At 39.4% G+C, this 24,984-nt stretch overlaps 1 protein-coding gene across 1 annotated transcript in view; it reads right to left on the bottom strand.

The window, feature by feature from the left end:
• GLB1 (galactosidase beta 1) overlaps window positions 1–24,984 on the bottom strand; it is a 41,095-nt gene that overhangs the window by 5,683 nt on the left and 10,428 nt on the right. Inside the window, exons 3-14 of the mRNA XM_041407788.1 lie at window positions 19,452–19,602; window positions 19,096–19,156; window positions 18,196–18,290; window positions 16,796–16,976; window positions 15,547–15,605; window positions 14,548–14,669; window positions 14,426–14,466; window positions 13,849–13,961; window positions 10,951–11,025; window positions 5,394–5,483; window positions 4,276–4,389; window positions 3,085–3,216 (exon numbers count right to left, since the gene is read on the bottom strand). Of these exons, the coding sequence (XP_041263722.1) occupies window positions 3,085–3,216; window positions 4,276–4,389; window positions 5,394–5,483; window positions 10,951–11,025; window positions 13,849–13,961; window positions 14,426–14,466; window positions 14,548–14,669; window positions 15,547–15,605; window positions 16,796–16,976; window positions 18,196–18,290; window positions 19,096–19,156; window positions 19,452–19,602 (1,234 nt within the window). The remainder of the gene's footprint in view (window positions 1–3,084; window positions 3,217–4,275; window positions 4,390–5,393; window positions 5,484–10,950; window positions 11,026–13,848; window positions 13,962–14,425; window positions 14,467–14,547; window positions 14,670–15,546; window positions 15,606–16,795; window positions 16,977–18,195; window positions 18,291–19,095; window positions 19,157–19,451; window positions 19,603–24,984) is intronic.

Here is a 24,984-nt window from a genome sequence, read left to right as displayed (position 1 = left end):
CATTGATACACAAGGGTTTTTATCAAATTCTTTCCCTGTAACTGGAAAAATTTCTGTTTTGCTTTTACATGGATATGATTCCAAAACCTGAGGCTTAATAAAAAGGAGAAGCAACACTAAATGTCATTAAGCCTGAGATATCATCACTTGGTAACACTGAGTCACTAACCCAAGACATTAACTTGCGCAATAGCAGAGAAAGTGGCACTTGCTTCCCACAAATCTTCTCCAGATAAGACACAGTATCATAAAATCAATGCACATGCCCAATTCAGTGAAATACTTTCAGCTTACAGCCAGCTTCAAGCCCAGGGAATCCCATCTCATTTCTATGGGACCATGTACACAGTGGTTCGCAGCACACCAGGGTGCTTGCACACCGAATGCCAACGCAAGGTAAGGGCAAAATTTAAGAATGAAAATAACATCAAGTTACCCCTGCACACACCCTAATTTTGTTACAGTAATAGCTCCTAAAGTGGTGTTTCAGTGCAATGCAAGGGGTTGTTTTAACTGCTTGAATAGAGCCTGCATAGAAGCTGGTTTTCAGTGCAACACAAATTATGTTGCAAACATCACATGTCAAACAGGAACAAGCAAAACCACAGTTTCCATGGCTTTGGAGAGCTGATACTATGTCATGTGTCTGCTGTGATATCTCATAAGCATTGCACTGTCTCCAAAAGGCTCATCATCTGTACGAGCACTAAGTGGTTTTCTCTTCCTTTACCTAATGTCCACTTTACAGAACAGGAGCTTATTTTGTTTATGTCAAAATAAAATATCCGCAAGTGTCAAAAGTTAAGTGACAAAACTTTTCTATACACCCTAGACTCTGTCTAGCAATCAGATGAAGTAATGCAGCATAACTTTAGCCTGAACTTTCTAACCTGCCTCCCTAAGCTCATCCCTAGGCACTATGAACAGAGTGATTTTTCAAATTATATTAAGTACCTACTAAACATTCTTACTTAGGACTGCATAAGAATACACATTCAGTGATCCTTATCTGGAGAAGATTTGTAGGAAGTAAATACCACTTTCTCTGCTATTGTGCAAGTTAATGTCTTGAGCTAGTGACTCAGTGTTCCAAGATGTGGATATAAATTTACCCAGTAAAACTGAGATACAGGTGGCAGTGTCTTTTTATATGAAAAGACACATAAAATAACAGAAACCACACTCTTCCTTCCTTTGTATCTTTTAACAACATGATTTAGATCAACAGGATGTTTTAAAACCACAATCCTTTCAAGATTCCTTCCCAAAAGCTAGATGCCCAGTTCCATTTCAAGCTCAAAAGCGATAAAACTCCAGCCAAACAAAACCCTGAAAACCTATCCTCTTTGCTAAAAAATGCAAAGCTTCACAAGACAGGAACCTCTTCCCCTAATTGGATTTTCAAAAGCACATGGATTTTTAAAACCCAAGGAATAATTACACGCAGTTTTCAAAATCAACATGAAGGAGAGCATGAGGGATGGAGTCTACAGACAGAAGCAATGCACATGGTCCAAAACTGCCCAAGCAAGGTTGCCTTTTCTACACATAAAGATCCTACCTTTAGAGGATTATATTCACCATGGACATGTCTCTTAAACCTGATTTCACTCTTATATGGTTAAAAGGTATAAGTGTGAATTTCAGCTCAACCACAATAACTGAGCACCTCCTTAATCCAACCTCTAAACCTCTATTCTCTTACTTTAATTTAAAACAAAGTATACAGGTTTCCTTATCATCTGGCCTGTTAATAAATAAATAAATAAATAAAAGCAATGTCTCTGCTGCCTCAACATGAAGGCAAAACACTGGGGTACCAGCTTCCTTCTCCTGCCACTCAGATAAAGGCAAAGTACCTTGAAGAGACAGTGTGAAGAGCAGTGGCACTACTGCTACTTACTACATCCTAATAACATCAAAAATGAAAAAAAAAGACATGCTGTGAACTGTACACAGCACAAACATAATACAAGACTCACCTCTACAGCATTTTTGTCTTTTATTGACTGTATTGCAGCACTGGGGATCCCATTAAGTCTAAAACCAGAAAAGTTTACTTTTTGCCCCTGCCCTTCCTAGTGCTACATTAGTGGTACCTTTGTGGTATGGGGTTTACATGGCAAGGGTTTGTTAGCAAGGGGAGCTGCAGTGGGGACTTTTCTGAGAAGATGCCAAAAGCTGCCCCATGTTAGACAAAGACAGTTCCAGCTGACTCTTGAACAAACCCACTGCTGAGTCCATCAGTGATTCTGGGAGCATCTCTTTGATGACATATTTAAGAATTAATTGAGTTCCCCAGGCTGAATTTGTTCTGACTGTGACAGTAATTTCTGAGCGATCCCCTTGTCCTTATCTTGAACCACAAACTCTTCATTTTATTTTCTCCCCCTCTCCTGTTGGTGGAGGAGGAGTGACAGAATGAGCACAGCCAAGGTCAGCCCACCACAGTCACTCATGTATGGAGGTGACAGTTCTGAAGTGTAGCACACACCCAGAAGCACAGGGAAGCTCTCTGATAATTATCTCTAACACCTGGTCAGTCTGGGTGAACTGGCACTTTTGCATGCTGAAGTGCTCATGGACAGCCTTTCCCAGCCACACTCAGAGTACGGCAAGGGTACACTGCTGACAAATGGAATGGGACAAGAAGAAAGATACAACAGTGTATTTATGTACACATACATACATCCCCCCAGCCCCCAAAAGCAATCCCAGGATTCACAAGCCTCAAAGTGCACTCAAGTTCTGGACTAATTTCTATCCCATTTTTGGAGTTTATAGAAACAATTTCAACATTGTTATCTACAAACTCAACTGAAGTGGAAAATCTTGTGGGTGACACTTTGGCTGACAATGTAAGTGAACAAACAAAGTTTAAAAGCTGTCTAGCAGCTTTTAATTTCACATTGATTTTGGTGTCCTGGAAAACACGGATGCAAACTAGTGACTAGTTATATTTTAGGTAAAGTTACAGCTGTCTAATCCTGACCTTTTTGCTCTTCCTAATTCACTACTTTCTTATTAACCTGTGGAAAAGATGAAAAGCCATCACAATCCAATAACTCAATATATTTTACTTACCTTAAAGTCATTATTGTATCTACCAAAGTTGACTCGGCCCATATTCTCTACCAAGATGTCCAGATTTGCTCCAGCCTGCCCAGTTACATTTATCTTAAGTGATTTGTCCCTTTCAAGGACACCCTGAGGTACCTATATGAATTGCAACATGAAGAAAACAATAACCTGAAAATCAAGAAACTGAAAATCAAGAATGCCCTGTTACTTATTTTTTCAACTTGCATGAAAACATTAAAAGTGACAAAGGAAAAGAAAAGAGTAAACAAAATCCCTTTCCTCTCCACCTCCTACATGTGAGCACACACATACACAAAGGGTTTCTACATCAACATTCATATTTCAGTACATCAGCTGGATGTGACAGTGGGCTTTGATGCATCTGATTCACAAAAGCAAGTTCCCAAATTTAGTCCAGTGACTGAAAAGATTTTTGGCAATATCAGTGATTTAATCATTGGCTTCATCTTCCAATTATGTGTGCAACAATATTTAGTTTTATTTATTCCTATTCCCACAACACAAGGAAAGATGAGCTTGATCTGGACACAAAGGTGATGAGAGTCAATATGTGTCAAATATTAACTAAAAAATTGACTGTAGAATGCATGAATTTATATTAATTCTCATTAAGCAGGGCCAAAATCCTGCTTATGGAAAGAAAGACTAAGTTTACATTCTGTACAATAAACCTTTTTTTTTTTTGAAACTGTGGTTAGAAGCCAGTTTCATAAGGTAAGACATAGGCTCAGGCTTCCTCCTTCTTCCACCCTCAAAGGAAGAAATAAGAGAAAACTAATAAAAAAATCTTCACAAATATTGCATAAAGCCACCAACTATATATATCAGTAAAATATTCCATAAACCTAGAATTAAATTCCATTAAAAAATTCCATAAACCTGCAAATAAATCCATTCTCTAAGACTTTTATTCACCTCAGTCATGAATATGTATCAACATTTAAATATGTCAAAAATGGCAAGACAACAGACAGCCATGTTTTCTGCAATACTAATTTGAACATCTGCTATGCATCGAGTATATATTTCCTCATTTTCCTTATGTGAATAAATATGATCAGGGTTGCTTTGGTGATCTGGAGAAAGGAGGAAAAAAAAAAACCGAGTCTGCATCCTTGACTTTCAGGAAGGCCACTGATGGCAAAAATGAATACCAGCAAACAATGACTTTACCCCATCGACAGAGACATAGGCTCGATCATGGACTCCATTTAAAGGTGAAGACAGTGGCGTTGGCTCCACACAGTTCTTTGGAAGTGTAGTTCTATACAGTACATATCCAAAATACTAGGAAAAGTAAAGAAAAAAAAGCCCCAACAGATTAATAAACCAAGTAATTCTGTTGTCTCAATTCAGGTCATGAATTAAAAATATTGCACATTTCTGCCTACATGCCTGCACTGAAATGCTAACTTTCATTAATTTCAGACAGTGACTGTCACAGACACCATTTCAGGTTAGAGTTTATTTTGACTCTTAGGTAATGGGCGACCTTTAGGTAAACAGTGAAAATCCCGTTATAACTGAGTTTGTTATAAGAAACTTGTAAGTTCACTTCTCATCCTGTGCCCAGTCATAGCCATTCCTGAGACCTTAGCAGGCTTAGCAGGAGAGTTGGGTGGAGAGGTAAATAACAAACTTCAAAAAAAGGCAAGTGCAGGGCCCTGAACCTGGGGAATAATAACCCCATGTACCAGCACAGGCTGGGGGCTGATCTGCTGGGAAGCAGCTCTGTGAAGAAGGACCTGGGGGTCCTGGTGGACAACAAGCTGTTCCTGAGCCAGCAGTGCCCTGGGGGCCAAGGAGGTTGATGGTATCCTGAGGACATTAGGAAAAGCATGGACAGCAGGTCAAGAGAGATGAGCCTGCCCCCCTCCTCAGCCCTGGTGAGGCCACATCTGGAGTGTTGTGTTCAGTTCTGGGCTCCTCAGAAAGAGAGGACACAGAACTACTGCAGCAGATCCAGCAGAGGGCTATGAAAATGATTAAAAAAAAAAAAAAAGCCATTTAAGACCTGAAAATTAATGCTTCAGAGAGGAGAGAAATCAAGGTGAAAGCCTAGACAGCACAGACACCTACATCCATGGGAAGAAGAAAACCTCAGTTGCAAAACAGGAGCACTTTAGAATATGAAAAGGCCTCCAATGTAAAAATCCAGGGTACTTTTATAATACTATAACTTGTGTGCTAGATAAAGTGTAAGACATGACATAAGAAGAGTAATACCACAGAGGATTGTTCAAATAAACTCCATAAAATTACTGCAAAGTGGCCACTGCAGGAATCTTCACCTGCTTTAGCTCAACAAAGGTCAAGGGGTAAGTGCTTCTCACTGGTCCAGAAGGTGACAGTCCATCAAGAATCTCCAACACAGTGCCTGCCTGAAGCACAGAAAAGGCAGATAAATGAAGGTCAGTAAGTTTCAGTCCCAATATAACAGCTTGCACATACAGCCATCAAATCAGAAAGTTAACAAATCTTTACACCATCCTTGCAGACATTTAAAATACAATATAGCAGAGACAACTGATGAACTCTGAAAGAAACAAGCCACATGGAGAGCAGAGTTTTAATAAAAACAGATACTCTAATTTTGCTATGGATTCATAAAAATAAGTGACCCATTATTATTTAACTAGAACTACCCCAGGAGTTTCTCACGAAAGTTGTATAAGCAAACACAACTGGCCTGGATGACTTAACACAAAGCAGTATATTACCTAAATTTTACTCAGTTATACTTAGAATCAAGCCAAAATGCCACTGATTCCCACTGAGTTACTCCAGAATCATTCTGAGCTAAGTAGGGATATAGTTTAATTCCATCAAGAGCCATCCAAGATGAATTTACCCTATTTAGTCTTAAATTATTTTAGAAACTCTAAGGCTGTAATTAAGATGTCATATGTAAGTAGCTGGACTGGTTTTAATGAGACTGGGAGCAAGATTTAGGCTAGTCACACACATAAATACCTTGCTGAATAAGGACTTAGATATGTACAATTAAATTGCCTTTAATTGCCATTATGGAATATTCTACCCTTCTATGATTCTCTCTCAAACACCATCATCAGTTTTAGGTTAGTCAAAATGCACACAATATGCTTAGTGTCTTACAATCTCAGAAAATTAATTTCATGCAATTTTTCATGAAAGATGCCAGTCTGTTTCCTCAGAATTATCGTCACTGTTCAGTAGTTACTACATTTTAGACATTCAAATACCTCTCATATACCAGATTTACATACAAATGCTTAATAAAAAAGAAGAAAAAAAAGATGTTTAAAGTAATGTAAAACTATACTATTAGAGTACTCACAGCAGTACAAACTTCTGAAGGTACTTCAATAACAGAAATATTGAACTTTTGCAGAACTTACAGGAAAGTTGTACTGAAATATTAAAATGTACATACAGTATTTTGCAGTGATGGAAGAAAGCCAGCATGAATTGTTTATGTGCACATAATTAAGTCTGCAGTTTTGCCTGGGATATAGTTAATTTTCTTCACAGTACTTAGTATGGTGTTTTGGATTCTTGCTGAGACTGCTGAGAACACAGGGATATTTTGGTCATTGCTGAGCAGGGCTTACACATATTCCAGAATTTTCTGCTTCTCTCAGAAGAGAGCAAGCTGGGAATGCTCAAGAAGCTGGGAGGGAACACAGCCACGACAGCCAACCCCCACTGACCAAAGGGATATTCTGTACCATTGGTGTCATGCTCAGCAATAAAAGCTGGAGGAAAAAGGAGGAAGGAGAGATGTATGGCGTGACAGGGCTTATCTTGCCAAGTAACCAACACACATAAATTGTTCAAAAGGTGTGTGATGTGGAACTCTGGAACATGGTTTAATGAAGAACACAGTAGTGGCTGGGTTACTGTTTGGACTCAGTAACCTTAAGAGGTTTTTTCCAACATTAATAACTCCATGAAGGAGCCGTGCTTCCCTGGTGAAGGCTGAGCATCTCCCTCTGCAAAAGTAGTAGCAAATGAGCTCCTTATTTTGCTTTACTTATGTGTGCAGTTTCTGCTTACCTACTGAACTGCCTTTACCTCAACCCACAAGTTTTCACACCTCTACCTTTCTGATTCTCTCCCCCACCCTACTGGGGAACAGAATGCTGCATGGTGCTCAGCTGCCTACCAGGATTAAACCACAACAACCATGTAGACACAGATCTAAACAGACTTCTGAAATGAGCTTGTCTTAACTCTAGCTAGGAACAAGCAAGTCATAAGTAAATAAAAGGTAACACTGCCCAGCACTGTCTGGAGGTTGGGTCAGCCTTACTAGCCCACAGCTAAGCAAGCTTGCATTTGGGCAAGAAGACTGCTGGTCAAACATGGCCTGCAAAATTTTGATGAAAGTAGCTTGCTCTTATGTTTCCAGTTTAAAAGTTGTACCTGAAATAGAAATCATCTTTCATACAGTAAAATTTCCCAAACATTCCAGACTGCATACATGGTCCACTCCTTATCTTGTGCTCCTCCAAGGGAGCCAGTAATGTTACAGAAATATGCAGGACTTGCAAGGCCACAGGAGAGATTTAGCTACCAGGTCTTCAAAAAGAACTGTGAAGCAAGAGATGCACAAACACTGAAAAAGGTAATTCATAGAATTGAACAATTCTATGGGCATTAATAGTCTTAGCCCTAGGTGGACAGCAAAACCAGAAATGAATACAAGCAGCATTAAGATGTGGTTGTCACTTGAATGAGCTACTGAGTGGCAATGAATGCTGCTTTGTGCCTTGCTGATCTGAGTATTAGCAGCTTGTACATGTGCCTGCTGGACTTTTTTTTTTAAGTCCCTGCTACCAAGGGGCTTCTGTTCTGAATATGGGTCAACCACATATTATTCACTCAGGGATCGGGAGAAGGCTGTTTCTTTGAAACTTTGGTAGCTTATTTTCGTTCAGCTTTTCAGTCTTCAGTGGTACATAAAAAAAAAATCTTCAAGACAAGATCTGGTGTTGCTGCAAATTCCTGTTGACTGCTACTTAGGGGACAATCGTACCACAACAGAAATTTATCAGTAAACTGAAAAATTACAAATACTGTCAGGAATTTTTAAAAACAACCTGTAAAACAACAGATGACTGCTTATAAAAAGGCAATACTTTTTAAATCCTCCAAAGCAAAGTCTTCAAAACACAAGTGTGTAACGTCAAGCATGAAAGAAAAAAGGAATTAAATAGCTCCAACAGGAATATCAACTACAGGCAGCTGTTTGCTTAACTCCTTTCTAGCCCCAACACACACCAGCACTGCCTGCTACTTGCTATTGCTTGAGCTCGCCACATCCTAAGAACTGAATACTTCTCCAGAACCTATAAATCTGCAGACTGCTCTGCTAGGGCAAGCACCTGCTAGTGACCAAGCACTTCTCAGGGCCCCCCAAGTTTCTGGTAACCAGAAACTACCATCTGCTCACAAGCCTGCACAGCCACGTGGACACATTGCAGGAACTAAGATTCATTTACTCCCCTCTGGAAAGAATGCTTCCCAAGTTCTGGGGCTTAAATCCTTAAAATCTATCATCTTGCTCACACTTCTGGAGCCCATGTTCTGTGGTTCTGCCTTTGCTTGCCCTCATTCCTCATCTTCAACACTTCTCTTCTGCATCTATGCAACAAGATTTTTTTTCATATCACCTGCTTTCCTGTCTTTGCTCTTACATAGCAGTGTCAGTGTTTCCAGCATCTTTTAATAAACTGTATTTTTCCACCCAGGAGGATTCTTTAAAATAAATCAATAGCTCAAAATCAACAACTGTCATCAGGGGAGCTGATACTTAAGGACTGAGCTACTACAGAATATCTTGAGGAAAAAAAAAGATAGAGAACATCCTGCTCTGGGTACATGTACCTCTGTAAAGTACATCACATGGCCCCTGAAATACTCCAGAGTCTCCTTTTTCTCATCCTTTCTGCAAAAGTGTCAGGGGAGTTGGTTTCCTGGAGTAGATACAATGCTCTCCATGGCAGACTGACTGCTGGACCTCAGCTGCAGATTGAAGACCCACACAGTACTTGTGTTAGCACTGACTGTCACTGCAAATGACATAGCTAGGAAGTTTACTGTTACCAAAGCTAAGTGCTATTATTTAGAATATTCCCTCTCTGATATTCACTAAAATACATTAAGACTTCTTCACACAAGGCGCATTGGAACTGGTTCCAGCTGGAGCTAGAATGGAGTTGGGAAGGCAGCTTTGGGCTGGCACAAACCCTCTGTGATTGGAGACTCATCTTGTGTTGCAGGGTAACCCAGCAGAGCACATTGCTGCTGAAGCTAAGCAGCGGGTCACAGAGGAAAAGGCCACCTTCTTCACAGAAAACAGTTCCAGAGGGTCTCAGTGCAGATGGCAGTATATGCACAAGCATGACAGGAACCTTACATCTGGCAGTTAAAACATGCCATCTGCATTCCTAAAACTGATACCTGGAGAGTGAAACACTTCCTCTCAAAAAATCATAAAGTGTAGAAGGGGCAGGTCAGGTCAAAGATGTAATAACTGAGCAAGTTTGGTCATCTGACTCTTGAGAGAGTCCAGCAGCAATCATTTCTTGAAGGCATGAAAGAGAAATTTCTTCATTCTACTGAAACTGGACAGCCTTATCTGACAGCCATGACCCATGACAAGATGGGAGAGTCAATATCTGATAACTGGGCTGCCAAGTGCTCACAACCAAAGACAGAAGCCATGGTGGTGGGTGTAGTGATAAGAGCCTATAATTAGTCACTACTGCCGGTTCAGTGAAACCTCATATGGGAAGAAGACACTCAAAGGTTGTTGAAGGTGATACAGATCTCTTTCAACTTCACAGACGAACCACTTTTATGCAAAGAGCTCTTCTGCCTACCACTTGAGCGGAATGACTTGAAAATGCCTGCAAAGTCTTATCACTACTAAATTTTGCAATGCTTCAGCTGCAGAGATGAGACACATCACTAACTGGAAAAAATAACTGCCAAACTGAAATTACAAAGTATAAAATCAGAGCATTAGGAATTACACAACAACTGCAGTAATCCTCCATCTCAAAACTTGTATGTGCCCAACAGAAGGAATATCATTCAAATTCACACCTGCAGTCTCCTCTGTTGCCCATTAAACCATTCACTCCACTCACTGCAGGAACCTAGTTCTCAAACGCATCTCACAAAAAATTTTCCTTGTTCCCAAAATGATGGTGCTACGGTCAAACCCCTGATAGTGGTCAGCTGACCAGCTACACCACTACTGTCACATAGGCTGGGTTCTCAGTGCTTAGTTCTGTGTGCTTTTCCTACAGCAGGAAACTGATTTAATTTCTCTCATCAGCTACAGATCCAGTCAGAAACTTTATCAATAAGATTTTCAAATTTATCAAAAATGTTCCACATTCAAAATTTAAATGCCTGGAATATTTAAAATACATATATCCTACTTTTCCTTCCACTTTAGAGGCATCACCAGCTACAAAAGCACTTTGTTGTAAGTCTCATGGTAACATTTCCCCAGCTACATTACTGATACATGAGTTATCTTTAACAACTATGAATCTGTTGTGTTAATAATATATTAATTTCAGTTCAGCAAAGCTTCAGGCACATTCTGCATATTGTAAACACTATCTTCTTACAGCCAGGTAAGATGCATTTGATCATTTTCTAATACGTGCATGATTCCTAATTCCCAGACTCTGCTCCCTCCTTCCTCAAAAATTTGCTTTCAAGGTATTCCTCTTTATTTTGTAGATTATCTAGAGCCTGTTGTTACACCCTCATAAATATTTTTAATAAAAAGCAAACACAGAGCATTATGAAAAGATACACAGTGCATTACAGATATTAATTTACCTTCTGCAAGCGAACCTTCCCGTATGCAAATTTTGGTGTTGTTGGAGGGATAAGACCTTCTGGTAACTGCTTATACTAGAAAGAGAAGAAGAAAAAACACACACACACACACAAGTTACTTTAACTGAATTCTCACTCTACACTTCACAACGTACAGAATTATAACTTTAGCTAAAAGTAAATAACCTCCCTAAAGGTTACAGCTGCATCTAGTCTTCAGATGGAGGGTTGTTTTTCAAAAGAAAAAAATCTGACTTGATCACATATGGTGAACAATTTTTAATAACCATTCAACATTAGGTAAAGGTAAAAAGTGTAATGAACAAAGTGAACTACCAAAATTCCCAGTGCCCTTGGAGCCCTCCTGTGGCTACAGCCTGAGTTACTCTCTCCCACAGACTTTCTGCAGTCCCCTCCCAGTTCATGGGAGCTTGAGTGAACCTTTACTAATCTGTAAAATAGTATTTCCATCTGACCCTTTGTGAACAACACTTCCTTATAGGAATTACTAGCCTCTTGTGCCTTTCCTTTCAGTGTTACGATATCCCACCACTGCCACCTGCTACTCCATTACTGCTTGGGCTGGGGTCCTTGAGAAACAGGCCTGGAGACCACAGCTCCATGAACCCCTGAGGTCCTGCCTTTAGCTTCCCTCTGTTCCTGCTCTAGACAACTGTCCAGTCACAGGGAAACATGACAAAGAAATGCTCTGACCACCCATCTGCTTTTGGTTGCTTCTTGCCCTATACTTTTAAGAATAATCACCAGAAATCAGTAGAGAGAAGGGATGCTGGGCCTCCACTCACTCACTGATTTCCTGGACACCTTTGAGGTGGGCAGACCAGACAGTGGCTTTCTGCCCAGTACCTTGGCCTTCTCCTTTCTGTGCCTACAACCTTCCTTTCTCCTTGCCATCAACCCCTTCTCCCCCTCCTGCCTTTATTTAATAGCCACTCTTCCCATCTGTTCTTTCATTAACTAGACATGGCCTGTCTGCATATTAGAGAAAAAAATTCTGCAGATGAGATAACCATGTGAACAAGCAATCCAAGCCTACATTTTCATAAACATGTACAAAAGACCAACCTTGTGAAGAGTGTCTCCATCTGCAAATTTGGTGACTTTGGAGGGTTTACCTTGTCAGGGTTTTTTTAAAAATAAATTCAATTAGGGGCTGAGAGGGTTTTTGGTTTAGCTGGAGCTTTGTGTTTTGTTTTTAACAGACCACAGCAATAAATTCCCAATGCTACCCTGTCAAGTGTCAGTTATGGACGGATGAAAGCCTGATTTATACTTCCAGTAAGAAGTTATTTACTTCTCCTTTGTACTGCAACACAATCAAGATACCCAGATTTAAAGAAAACCAAAGTTGTATTCACCCAAGAGAAGAAATCAAAAGCAGGAAATTTCAGCCCTAATAGTAAAAATTAAAAGAATGCTATCAGCAATTGAAAGAAACTGTAGACTGAAATTTTTCATTTCATTTTTTTAACTAATGGAAGCTGTAAAGGAAGACTTGAATGCTATCCTTGTAGCACAGCTAACATGTTGCACACAGTCATTTGTTACAGGTAACTTCATTTTCTTTCATCAGTTTCACCTCAAACTGCAGCTGAGTAGATCAATTGTTACAGGTTTAGAATTCACAGGAAAACTTCACAGAAAATCTTTGGATGTGCAAGTTAAGAAACAAACCAAGCACACAAAAAAATGACCCAATACACATGAGGTCATAGAGAACATTTCACATCTTATCAAGGCTCTCTCACTGCACTAGAATACTACTAACATCTCAGAGAGGGGTCTTGGACCTTGAAGAAAACAACTCAAAATCAGGAAGTTTGTGGATTTGTCGGGTGAGAAAAGCTGTATCAAGACAGGAAACTCACCTTGGAAAGGCCACCAAAATTACCCCATCAATTTATCCCATCAGGCTTAGGGATAGTTGGTGAAATTGAAGAAAAAAAAATCCACAGCAGGCCTTCCACAGTTACAGAGATAAAGGCATTCTCAACCCTAGAGAACGTGTAGTACACTTTTGGGAGATTTACTCTCAGAATAAAAATGTCTTCTAGTGAATAGGAATGTTGCTGGTATGCAACAGGATAGTTACTACATGCCTGAGCCTTGGGATTCACATGGATCCTGTTTTTAAGCCCCATCTGAACAGCCTCCAATGCAAGGCTATTCAAAACCCAGACATACGTTCCATGTTCTACTTCAGTCTCCAGTTTGTGGAGACACCGTGCATTCTTACAGCAAGTCAAAGCTGGTCCCACCCACTAGCCTTTGTGAAAACACAAAACCAAGATGTGCTCTTTTGAGTAAGTCTGGTCTTTTGCAGAGGCCCAAAACCTCAATGTGAAGTTTGGGTCAGACAGCCAAAGCACTAAACTACAGCATAGATTGGGCTGACATCAGGCCATCAGCCTAAGCTGACTGAATGGCTGACTGATGCTGCAAGGAAAAAGCTCTGTACACTCCTCCTCCATCTCTACTCCCAGTCAAACCCTTCCCACCTCCCTCTGCTCCCCTTGTGGCAGCACTGGCTCTCATCCGACTGAGTGAGCTGATGCACCTTACAGACCTTGAGAGAAAAAAATACAGCAAAAAAGAGAGCTGAACCATGTCAGTGTCAGACCTACACCAGTATCCTCTCCTTTAAAAGGAAGGAGGAAGCCATTGGGACAGAAAGAATAGCTAGAGAGGTGCAAGATCTTCTGCTTTTTGTAACGAGAAGCAGTTAGGTTGGCCTAACTGTCTTGTTCCATTTCACTCCACCAGCTGCAGAAAATAGTATATTGAGGAGCAACTTACACCAACACAAGAACAAGAGAGTTCGGAGTACACCAAGGATGTTTCAAAGAACCCTTCTAAAAATGTCCTGGGGACACTCACCATACCAATGACTTTTCTCAAGGTAAAATACTTTTCTGTCAGATCTCCCGCCTCACTCAGGGGAGCATCATAGTCATAACTAGTGGGCTGAGGCATATAAGGCATATTAGCACCTAGGGAAGGAGGAAAAAGAAAAAGCAATAAAAACAGTGGAAAAGATGGTGTTTTTTTTTCCAAAGGTATCAACTGTCAGAATTCTTTCTGATTACAGCCAGATTCTGCTACATTTTTAGATTCACTGTAGGTCTTGATGTTTGGGATTTGGCATAAAAAACTGCTCCTGAAGAAGGACAATGTCCTTATGAGCTTACACCACTCTGTGAAATATTCTGAAGAGTAACACATTTATCTGTGTTCCAACTGTTTCACAGCACCACGTGAAGCAGAAGTAGCCTTGGAAAAGACAAATACCATGTGGGTTTGGTACAACATGCTGGCAGTAAACAAAGAACAGCTAGTGCAGTCATGTCTTTTGCCATGGGCAAGTAGGCACAGCTTACTCTTTCACAAAATATATTACTACCTAAGTCATAAACAGCCCGCCTCCACCAACAGTATAATTTAAATAATTTCTTACCATTCCAATAGGCAAAGTTAGTCCCACCTATAAACATGTACCTAAAAAGAAAAAAAATCAGGTTTTGCTGAACTGGGAAAAGAAATCCCCCCAAAATTAAGCTCCACTGAACACACACTTACAGGTTAACGTTAGCACCACGTGCCAGGATTTCATTAAGTGTTTTAGCTATAGTTTCTGCAGGCACAACAGAATGACGGTGCCCCCAGTGATCCAACCATCCAGTATAAAACTCAGAATTAACCTGAAAGGAGGAAGGGCAAAAGAGGAAGGGAAAACATGAAGAGGGAACAAGAACAGAATGCAATGTGAATTAAGGTTCCTAACTGTAAGAGGGAAGGGAAAAAAGGCACCTTGACTAATTTGAGCCATTTTTAAACTGCTATAAATACAGCAATACTAGATCAGTTGTTTTCAGCAGACTACAGGTCAAAGGAATTAAAGGATTGTTTCAATAATTGTACAGGGACATTTTGAAAACAATTGCTTAAGCATCAAAGAGTATCGATTTCCTGGGAACCTGGCAACAAGGATGTGTTTCAGGTACTTGGCATTCAAATAAATTATGGAATCAACATATTCTCTGCAGAATAGCACACACAAACTGGATGTAATGAAAAATATTTCAAATTGCTTTCTAAACAACTCCTTAGCACAGAGATAATCTGGTACCCTCAATGGGCCTTCTCCCTTTCTCAAAATGGCTTCCAGTGTTCTCACATCCCACTATAGCTTGTATAAAACCTCTAGGGTAGCTGAAAACAGGAAACAACTTCTAATCTGCCCTTTTAATTCTGCTTTTAACTTCTACCTACACACATATCTCACTAACTTGTCTAACCATCCTTAGTGTTTCCGCTGCTTTGTAAACACTTGTCTTAGCAAGGAAAACTACTGAAGCAAAATCATTACTTTTTGAGACTAAAATAGCATTTTCAGAGCAGCAGTTAATGTGGATTTGACAACACACAGAGAAGCTTCTCTATTCACTTTTTTTGACTTGGAAATTATGTCTTCGTCAACAGGTCCCTAAAATTGTTCAATGCACTGCTGTCAACCCCCCTCTGATTAACAACCTCAAGATTAGACATGATACAAAAAGTTTAAGTGAAAACACATACCAAAGGTCCCTTGGGTTCACTGCTCCTTTGAGCTAAGAACGCTGCTGTAACATTGCCACCTATAAACAGAAAGAAATAAAACTGAGTTGCTATATCCATGATTTTCTGGGTCCATCATTTTATTGAAATTGGTGTCTTATCTCCCTTCCAGCCAAGCAAAAATCATGACAAGAAAGCTGCTCCAGTAAACACAGGAATCAATATTTTTGATTCCGATTGACTTGCAAAACTTATTTTAAATATATACATGCACATATGCATGCCTGCGCATGGGTCTTTGCTTTTGAGACATATCTTTTGAAAACCTAGCTTTTCTCAGAAATGACATCCTGGTACAAGGAAGTCTGAGATGTGTCAGAATTGCTATTGATCATTGGAAACTCTAAGTCTGGGGTTACGTTACCAAGGCTACGGGGAAGAGTAGAAACCAGGCAATCTCTAAAGAGGTGTTTCACTTTTGATCACTCCTAGTGGCTCAAGCCACAGTGGCTGGAAACAACTTCTCTGGTGAGTGACTCACCATTGCATATAGGATACACATGAAGACACCCGCAATTTCATTCTACTTGCAAGAAAACAGATCCCTGCTAAGCACATGTGTTTGGCTGTAGAGAGAATAATGTACAGAAGAGGCTGCACATAAAAAAAAAAAGAAAATATCTGTCTTGGAGTTTGTTTCTTGTGCCTTAAGCCTATTTTGTCAAGTCCATGCAGTATACAAACATTTAAATCCTTAACTCTCCTATCAAAAGGAGACTCTCTGATCTCACTACGAATGCTTAGCCATTCTTCAGACCTATATCGCAGCAAATTGTAGTACTGTGCACATTTCTAATGATGATCTTCAACAGTATTTTTTTTTCCTAATAACCTCTGGCATAAAAAGAAATGTATTTGGATGTCTGGATTCCAGGACAGACAGAGAACATTAAAAAACCTCAACACCAAAAAGGAATATTGAAAAAATACAAGGAATCAATGGCAACTATTATTGCAAATTTTTAGCAGATATGTGTTATGAGCAGCATAAATTGGCTATTCATGATTTTAAAGTGCAAGGAAGTGATTATGACTTTCTAACTGGGTGGTCATGGGTGGTTGTTGTATGTTTAAGAGTATGTCAAATACACATAAATGCCTGTTACCCCATTTAAACAAAGCAGGCAAGTTTGGCAAGCATTCAAGTAAGTTTGTCCTGCCACAAACACACAGAGCTCAGAATTTTTGGAATCAAATAGCAGTCTCCAACCTGGAGCGAAGTCCACTGTTGCATAAAGACCCTGGAGAGCCCCACATTTCAAGTGAAACTGGCTTGCACCATCAGTTGTGAAGAGCACCACCTCATCCCCAAGATGCAGGCGAAAGAGCTTCAGAAGGAAGCGCAGGTAGTCGTAGTCGCAAGCAAAGTAGCTTCCATACTCATTCTCTACCTGCAGAGTAAAAGCAAGTTAGTAAAGCCATAGTCAATTCAGAAAGCACAAGTCAAACCATCTTCTTTCTTTGATAGCAATGTTGAAAATGTCATTTTAACTCCAGATCTGAAGAGTATGAGAAGACAAGACTCATTCCTCTCAACTGCACTTTACAGTGGAGGCATATCTGTGCAGACCTAAGCCATTTTCCTTCAAAATTCTGCCCCCCCACAAATTATCTACTTAGCTACAGTGATCATAATACAGTCCCACTATTAAAATCTGAGATCTATAACCCACCTCCCAAGCAGACCAATAAAACCATAGAACAGGTTGTGAAATGATCAAAACTACAACAAAACCGGACATTCAGAACAGAGACATCTACAAAGGGCTCACATGAACCACAAAGCCCTGAAATGGACTCAAAAGGACTCAAGGAAGAACAACTGGGCTACTACTGGGAGGTACACATCTTGCCCCTTTTCCAAGGAGATGAACTTTTCAGCTCCAGATACAATAGGTTCCAATCCTGAAATTTATTTCTGAAAATCCTGTTATTAAATAAGCATCTTATTTCTGCCGAAGAATAATTTTGCCCAGTGTTCTGCTCAACAGACAAAACACACTGTTCAACAAAAATATATTGGGCATATTACAAGAAGGGTCTCTTAACCCAACCTGTGCCAGTCCGGGAGTTTAAAGAAACTGAAATAAAGCTTTGTTATTATCAAATACTACAAATATAGGACAATCACTCCCACACATCTATCTAGAAGGAGTTTAGAACAGAAACTACTCACCATGAACATACAAAATTGTGCCCTGAAACATTTACAACTTGAGTTAGGTGCTAAATTAGGCTTACACTATACTGCTTTTGCTTCTATCTAAGGGTATTCTTATTCCCCTTTTTCCTGTCAGATTGTTTCAGGCAACTGTATGCATTTTGGCTTTATGTGAGAATTGCTACAAACCTCAGATCTAAAAAGCTACACAAGTTCCCTCTATTGCCTTATACAGCTGTGGGAAACAACTTTGACCGAGCAGATGAGGGCTCTCTGAGTCCTAAAAACAGTGGATTCAGTTCTTTAGAATAAGATATTTCATCAGAATCTTGCAGCTACCTGAAACTTAAGAAATACCTGTGATACCACCACCCAAGATCCATGGTATGTCTGCAAGAGCAGCATAAGCATTCATGCTGCTTGGGTTCATCTGATTTTGAGAAAGTTACCTGCACCATGATGATTGGACCTCCATTTTGATAGAGATAAGGCCTCATCTTTGGCAAAAGGACACCCATCCATCTCTCTACTGCTTCCAGGTAATCTGTGATACACGAAGTATACATGTTTCACAACTTTTCTGCCTTTTACTAATTTTGTTTTAAATTATATATGGATCATCTTTACATAGGGTTCTAATTATGTAAATTATGAACAGCATTTAATGAACAGATTGCTCTTATACTTGAACAAATGTGCTCTTCTACTTGTTCATAAATGCTTCCAGTACAGTTTACTAAAAAATAAAACATTTAAATACTGATGAACTTGGAAAATTATCAAAAGACTTCATTATGTCTCACAGGTTGTCTCAATACATTTCAACAGGAAGACAAATTCAACTGTTGATCTATGTACTATTTTTAAAATAGATAATTTAACCACAATCAACAGAACTGAAGTTGGATATGATATCTATAGATTCATCCCCTACATTCACTCCAATAAACACATTACTCTCCTGTCTCATCTTATTCTTCCATGTCTGATCCTTAAACAGGAGCACATGAGAACGCTGTAACTCGTTCTGGATTGCACACTGACCAGCCAAGAAGGATCCCCATTATGAGTGGCTGTGGCAGATCTGAAAACCTCAAAGCTGAAGCTGCATTTTTCTCAAAAATGGTGACAATGATTCTCCTCTTGGCACCAACTTGACAATACCTCGGAAACTTCCTCCCCTACTTTGATCTACACATTTTTTGAATGCACACTTCTAACTAAAAGTATTGAAGATTTTACTCACAAGAAAACTTGAGCTGAAATATGAATTATCTAGTAATGGCCTCAAACAGAAAGTCGCCTTGCTGCTACAGTGTATTTTTAGTGGTCTTTTCTGATGCCTCTACCTGAATCAGAAGACCTGAGAACAATAGATTTCTTTTCCAACAGCCATGCAGGAAGACCTCCCTGGGAAAAGAAAGTGAAACAGTGACATATTTAGGAATCCTAATAAGAATTTAGCCTCTTATCAAGACATATACTGAGACAGGAAAACTGATTTTCTATAAGAAAGTAGTAATTCCTAACAAAAAAAAAATATAAAGTAAGTTTGTATTGTAAGAAGTCATTCAGGATGCACGGATTTTAACACACTACACCAAGACTGTTGCCTAAGGATACATCAATGAGTAAGTCGGTCTACTTTAAGAAATACTTGCACTACATTTACCCTAGAAGTGAGCTGTTACAAAAGGTTGTATACCATGTCCCATTCTGCACAGATGTAAGGTCCAGCTCTCAGGATAACAAGCAATCCAGTGTCATTGGCAAGCTGCAGGAAATACTCTAGATCTTTGCCACCAAAAAAGTCATAGGTGCCCATCTGGGGTTCGTGGTAGTTCCATGGGACATACCTATTAAGAGAGAAAATCACCTTCCATTAGGAAACTGAGACTAAACCAGAATTCTGGAAAGCCACTATTCGCACTACATGCTCCACAGATCAGTAACACTACTGATCCTTCTGATCAGTAGAAGTCAGGAGTAACTCTCCTGCCCTTCTTCTGTCAGCTATTTCATATGGCAGAAGGGGTTAAAACTAACACTGAAATTAGGGTTATGTCTGCAGGAGTCCCTATCAGAGCAAGAACAGGTTCTGGTAGTGTCATTGTGAAAACATGATGCCCGTTCCAAAATTAAATAAACAGTTTTTAACCTGGCAAGGCAGCTGGCAGCTGTATAGTGCTGGGAGGCTGATGAGGAGATGAATGTGGTAAACCACTCATGAAGAAGGAGGCCAAGAATGAGCGCAAAACAACACGTGACCCTTCATGAATGGATCACCCAGCCTGCACAGGGAACAACAACCAGGCCGACAGGTCTATGCTGCTGCCACTGCAAAGAATTTGAAAAATGCCTAAGCCTCAAACAGTATTGCATCTAGGCCCCAAAAGTTTTCATTGACCAGGAACAATGCAAGTTCTGGAAAACCACCACTGGAAGAACAATTAAGTTAAGAAATGTTAAGGTGCCCAAGAGCTTGGACAAAGTAAAGCTTGATTTCAACTAAGTAATAAAGGTGCCAAACAAGCAGATCACTGCTTGAAAGAATACCTCTGTCCTACCTCTAGGACTCAGGAGACCAAAACCTCAGCACAGAATATCTCACAGAAATAAAATTTAAAAAATCCCACTTGGTTGCAAGACAACAAAGAAACAGTAATCTACCAAATACCATGAGCAGTGTTGTAGCTGATGATCCCTGCTTGACAACCGTGTTTTGTTTGGCATGGTACTAAGTGGCAGTCTAGCACAGATAGACTAAAATCAGGAATAAGTACAACCCGAGGAAGGATTCAAGGGAATGTGAAAATTCATTCCTCTAAAATTTCTAAAATTCCCAAAACTGTGTCTAGTCAAGCAAAGATCCTCTAAGGCAACACTTTCCTTGCTGCATGGGTTTGTTAATATGTTCCACATTTAATTTTGCAAAAGCCACCCAAGAGGGAAAGAAAGTCCCTAAACCAGTGTTTTCAATAAGGAAGAAAAACAGGAACTCTCTCATGAGTACACTACTAAAACGGCCATACACAGACAGACATGCACATGAACATCAAATACAAAAATTATAATCTTTCGACCTTTGTGAATATTATAGCATCTCAAATGCCAAAAATTTTAAGCCTCTGTTTGAAAAGATAAAGCTTAAAATTTGAGTGCCAGGATGGAGTCAAAGCAATGCACTCAGACATCAAAATGCAGATTTTTCCCTCTATGTGGTATATTTTATTTCTGTGTCAAGCTGCTCTAATTGTTTCTGAAGCATAATTAACTCACTTGTAAAAAAAACTACAAGTGCATTTAATGAATATATGAACCACGTGAAAACATACTTATTGAAAAGTTTTATGAACTTGTTCAGTAACAAGTCTTAAGGTTTAAATACACTTAATACTGCCTGAGGATGAAAGGGTTACTCCATGCCTCTTATGCTCAAGAAGGAAGAAGATAGATAAATCCTTCCAGAAAAAGTTTTCATTTATGTCACATGCTTGACCACAACACTGGAAAAAAAGCAGATTTTAGCAGAGAAAAAGGGAAGAAGAATAAGAAAAAAAACCTATTTGAAACTGTTGTTTTATATAATGAATCATGATAAAAATTTATTTTAAACACTGGTCTAAAAATGGTTACTAAGACACTTTAATCCCCCAATATATTTTCTACTGCTAGTGATGGTCTCAAATGGAATCATTGAAATTGTTATCTTTAATGAGTATATTTGTTACATACCATTGTCAAAATTTACGGTGAGTTGTTAATCCTGTACTGCTTTAGCTACAGAATAATGAACTTATAAAGGAAAATCCCACCATTTTCCAAACTTGAAATATGGTATTTATTCTGTATTTGAGTTTACTTTCCATTTACACACAATTTCTAAGCTTCATGCTATAACCTTCCTCTCTTTAGAAGTCACAGCTTTCCTCTCCTATGTCAGAAATTATAAACAGGTAAAAAATCACACTTTAACTTCCTTAATGTACAAGATAATTCTCTCTGCAATACCAGGGAGGTTTTTTTATTTTTTTAGTAGTGTAAAGTTAAATAAATTATACTACTTTCATCAATGAGCATGCTAGTTAAATTACTCATATATGAGTCTTTAGAAACAGTAATTTGTGTTTAAATTTTAAATATTCCATATTCTCAACAACAGATCCTTCATAAAAGGACTTTGTACAGGTTTACACCTTTCTGTTCATTAGTCAACAAATAGAGTAAAACAAAGAAAATGCTCAACACTATTTAACTTTCTATGAGCCTGGATTCTTCCAGGAAGCATCTCCACTCATCCTGTATACATCTTCTGCCCCATCTAGTGGCAATTGTTTATCTGCTCTGTGCAAAACAAACCCCAAACCTCCCGTGCTTTCCAGATGCCTTCACACTCATTTCCAGCTGGCAGATACTGCTCAGAAACTGAAAACAAGGACAGTTACCTGTGTGACCAGACACCTCTGCTGAGGTGGGGAGTGAGCTCCTCAGCATCCTCCTCCACCACCTTCTGGGACATCACACCAACCACAACATTAAATTTCAACCTGCTCTTTAGAAGGGGTAAGCCCTGATCTCTTAGGCTTTAATATAAGATCAAGCTTACTGTCATCTGTTTTCTTATGTTCTGTTATTGCTTAAGATGTTACCAGGTGCAGACAATTACACTCATGTACTGACTTCACCTATTCCAGAGACCAGGAGGAGCTGCTGCCTCAGTCATGAGATGAATGATGCATCAAGGCACAGACAGCCTTTTGGAAAAAAGGCTGCAGAGAACAAGACGGAGAACATGTCTGGTTGGCTTTATCCACAAGGTATTTACAAGCACAATCCCATAATATAAGAATCCTGCTTCCCTTTAAGTGGTAAACCTCACTGGGAACACCTTGATAAGAACAAGGACGGTTCCCATATTTCAAATTATAGCAGGACCATTCCCTGTCTTAAGAAAAAAAAAAAAAACCCCAAGCAGTAAAATCACAGTATTCAGAAGAAGCCTCAAGACTGGGAGTCTAACTACCACATTCTGCCATAAAGTCTGGCAGTGCTGCTGCCAATTCATTTCAGAATGACTTCACAAAATTTGTATCTCTGTCCCTTGCTAGCAGTATTACTGATCCAGGAACAAGTATGCAGAAGCAGGGAAAACAGAAACCAAATCACATAGATCAATTTCCATTTTTTACCAAAATCACACAAAATTATGGAGGATTTCTTTGGGATAATATGAATACTTATAGCTTTATCTTAAATAATCAAGAGCAGTAAGACTTGATTATTGGCAAATTTCAAAGAAAAACAAAAGGGGTTTTTGGTCAGTGGGGTGCTTTTTCAGCAACAGGAGAGAGAGAGCGATTAGTGTAAAATGGAAAGACACATGGATTTGATTCTTGCAGAATATGCAAGGCACAGGAGCACTTTCTGCTTCTAAAGTACACTTTCAGATTTATCTTTCACTATGGTAGAAAAAAATCCAGATGTGAGCAATAATAGGACAGAAAGTCAAAGAATCAGTCTGCTCTTAGAAAAACAAGAGGAGACTAATAAAGCTGTTATGATGTGATACAGCACCAACACCGAAAGCCACAGTTGCCATAAACACTTGCCAGCTGCACAGCACCTTTTGTGGCAAAACAGACACAGTCCAGCTCTCCCAAGACCAACAGAGTTCAGCTGGCACCAGCAAAACAACAAATCTTCACGCCTTCCTGCACAGCAGAAAGATACTAATGCAAAACAGTAAAGCAGAGTAAGAGGTCTCAACAAGGGGAAAAAAACAGAAAAGAAAGAAGGAAAAAACCCACCTTGATGGGGGGGGTTACAAATGAAGAGGGAGAAAGCAACAAGAAAAAACCCAAACCAGCCCTGCAGCAATTTTGCCATTGAACAAAAGTGACAAGGGAATGGAAAAAAAATATTACTATCTCAAAATGCCAGTGATGCATCAGAGACATGAAAAGGCAATTAAAAAAATAAAAAGAAAAAAAAGGGACTGTTTGAAAAAGCTGGAAATGAACAAGGGCATTGAAAACACATGGGTGTTGGGAGGAGGAGGAAAATTAATCAGACACATAAGGGAAGTATGAGACACCATGAATAATAGGAGTCACTGATCATAGGGTCAGTCACAGGCTGACCTTCAAGCCAGACACCAAAAGGCATAATTTTCAGGTCCACTTTAAATTACTTTTATTTCAGCAAAAAGTAATTACTTGGGCAAATCCAGCAACCTGAGCAAGTGTGTTACTTAATCCCCTTGCTCTTATTAATGTAAGCAAAGACAGAACTTGATTCCTTAATAGAAAACAAAAAAAACAACTACAAAACCACTCACCAGAGAGTGACTGCATCATCCCAACACTGGCAAGAGTCTTAAGATATGCAAAAAAACCAGAGAACCCTAAATTTGGAAAAATTCAACTTTTTTTTTCTTTCCCTGCTGTCTGTTCTTCACCTAACTCTGACTAGTCTCATCCCCAAGTGTACAAAGCAACCATGCAACTTGCAGGTCTAACAACAATACAGGTTTCAAGGGTGAGAAAGGAGTGGTGGTACAACACTCCTACTGAGCCTACAGGCTCTGCACTGTCAGAAGATGAACTTCTTACAGCACAAAAGCAGGTGGTTTAAAGAGAAACTCTAAGCCTTGCAATGACTTAAGAAAAGAAAACAAACCTGTTTGGGAATTACAACAAATGCCTGAAAAGACTGTGCCTTACACATGACCACTTCCCTTGTCAATGAAGCTATGGCAAAAATAAGAGAAAGCCAATTTTTTTTTTTTAATTTGTGCCTCATCTGTTGAATTAAGTACACAACCAGGTACAAAAGACAAGAAAAATGGACTAAGGGTTTTGCACACACACACACACACACACACACACAAATGAAAGCTGTTTAAGCTTTTTTTTTTTTTAAAGAAGTACACCTAGTTCCCCATCCATTTATCTAAATTTAAATGCTTCTGGTGAAATGTCTTGAAATAGCTTTTAAATGTTACTGCAGTCTTCACCAACATTTTCAAGGCTTCTGGGTGATACCAACCCAGGCTGTACTAACAAGTTATTGTCTCCTTACAGCTAGTCTGCCTTTTGACCAGAGAGTACAGTGTCCCCGGCAGAGGCAGAACATGTACAATTGCTCCATAGTTGCCAATGTTCATAGTCCAACAATTTATTTCAGGTCACATTTGCACCCTAGGTCGTGAAGCCAGAGGTGTTGCCTATCATCAAGGA

Source organism: Onychostruthus taczanowskii, unplaced genomic scaffold, assembly GCF_017590055.1.
Source record: "Onychostruthus taczanowskii isolate IOZ18803 unplaced genomic scaffold, ASM1759005v1 scaffold28, whole genome shotgun sequence".
Lineage (NCBI taxonomy): Eukaryota > Metazoa > Chordata > Aves > Passeriformes > Passeridae > Onychostruthus > Onychostruthus taczanowskii.
The sequence above is the reverse complement of the archived record's forward strand: the minus strand, read 5'-3'. Positions and strand labels throughout refer to the sequence as shown.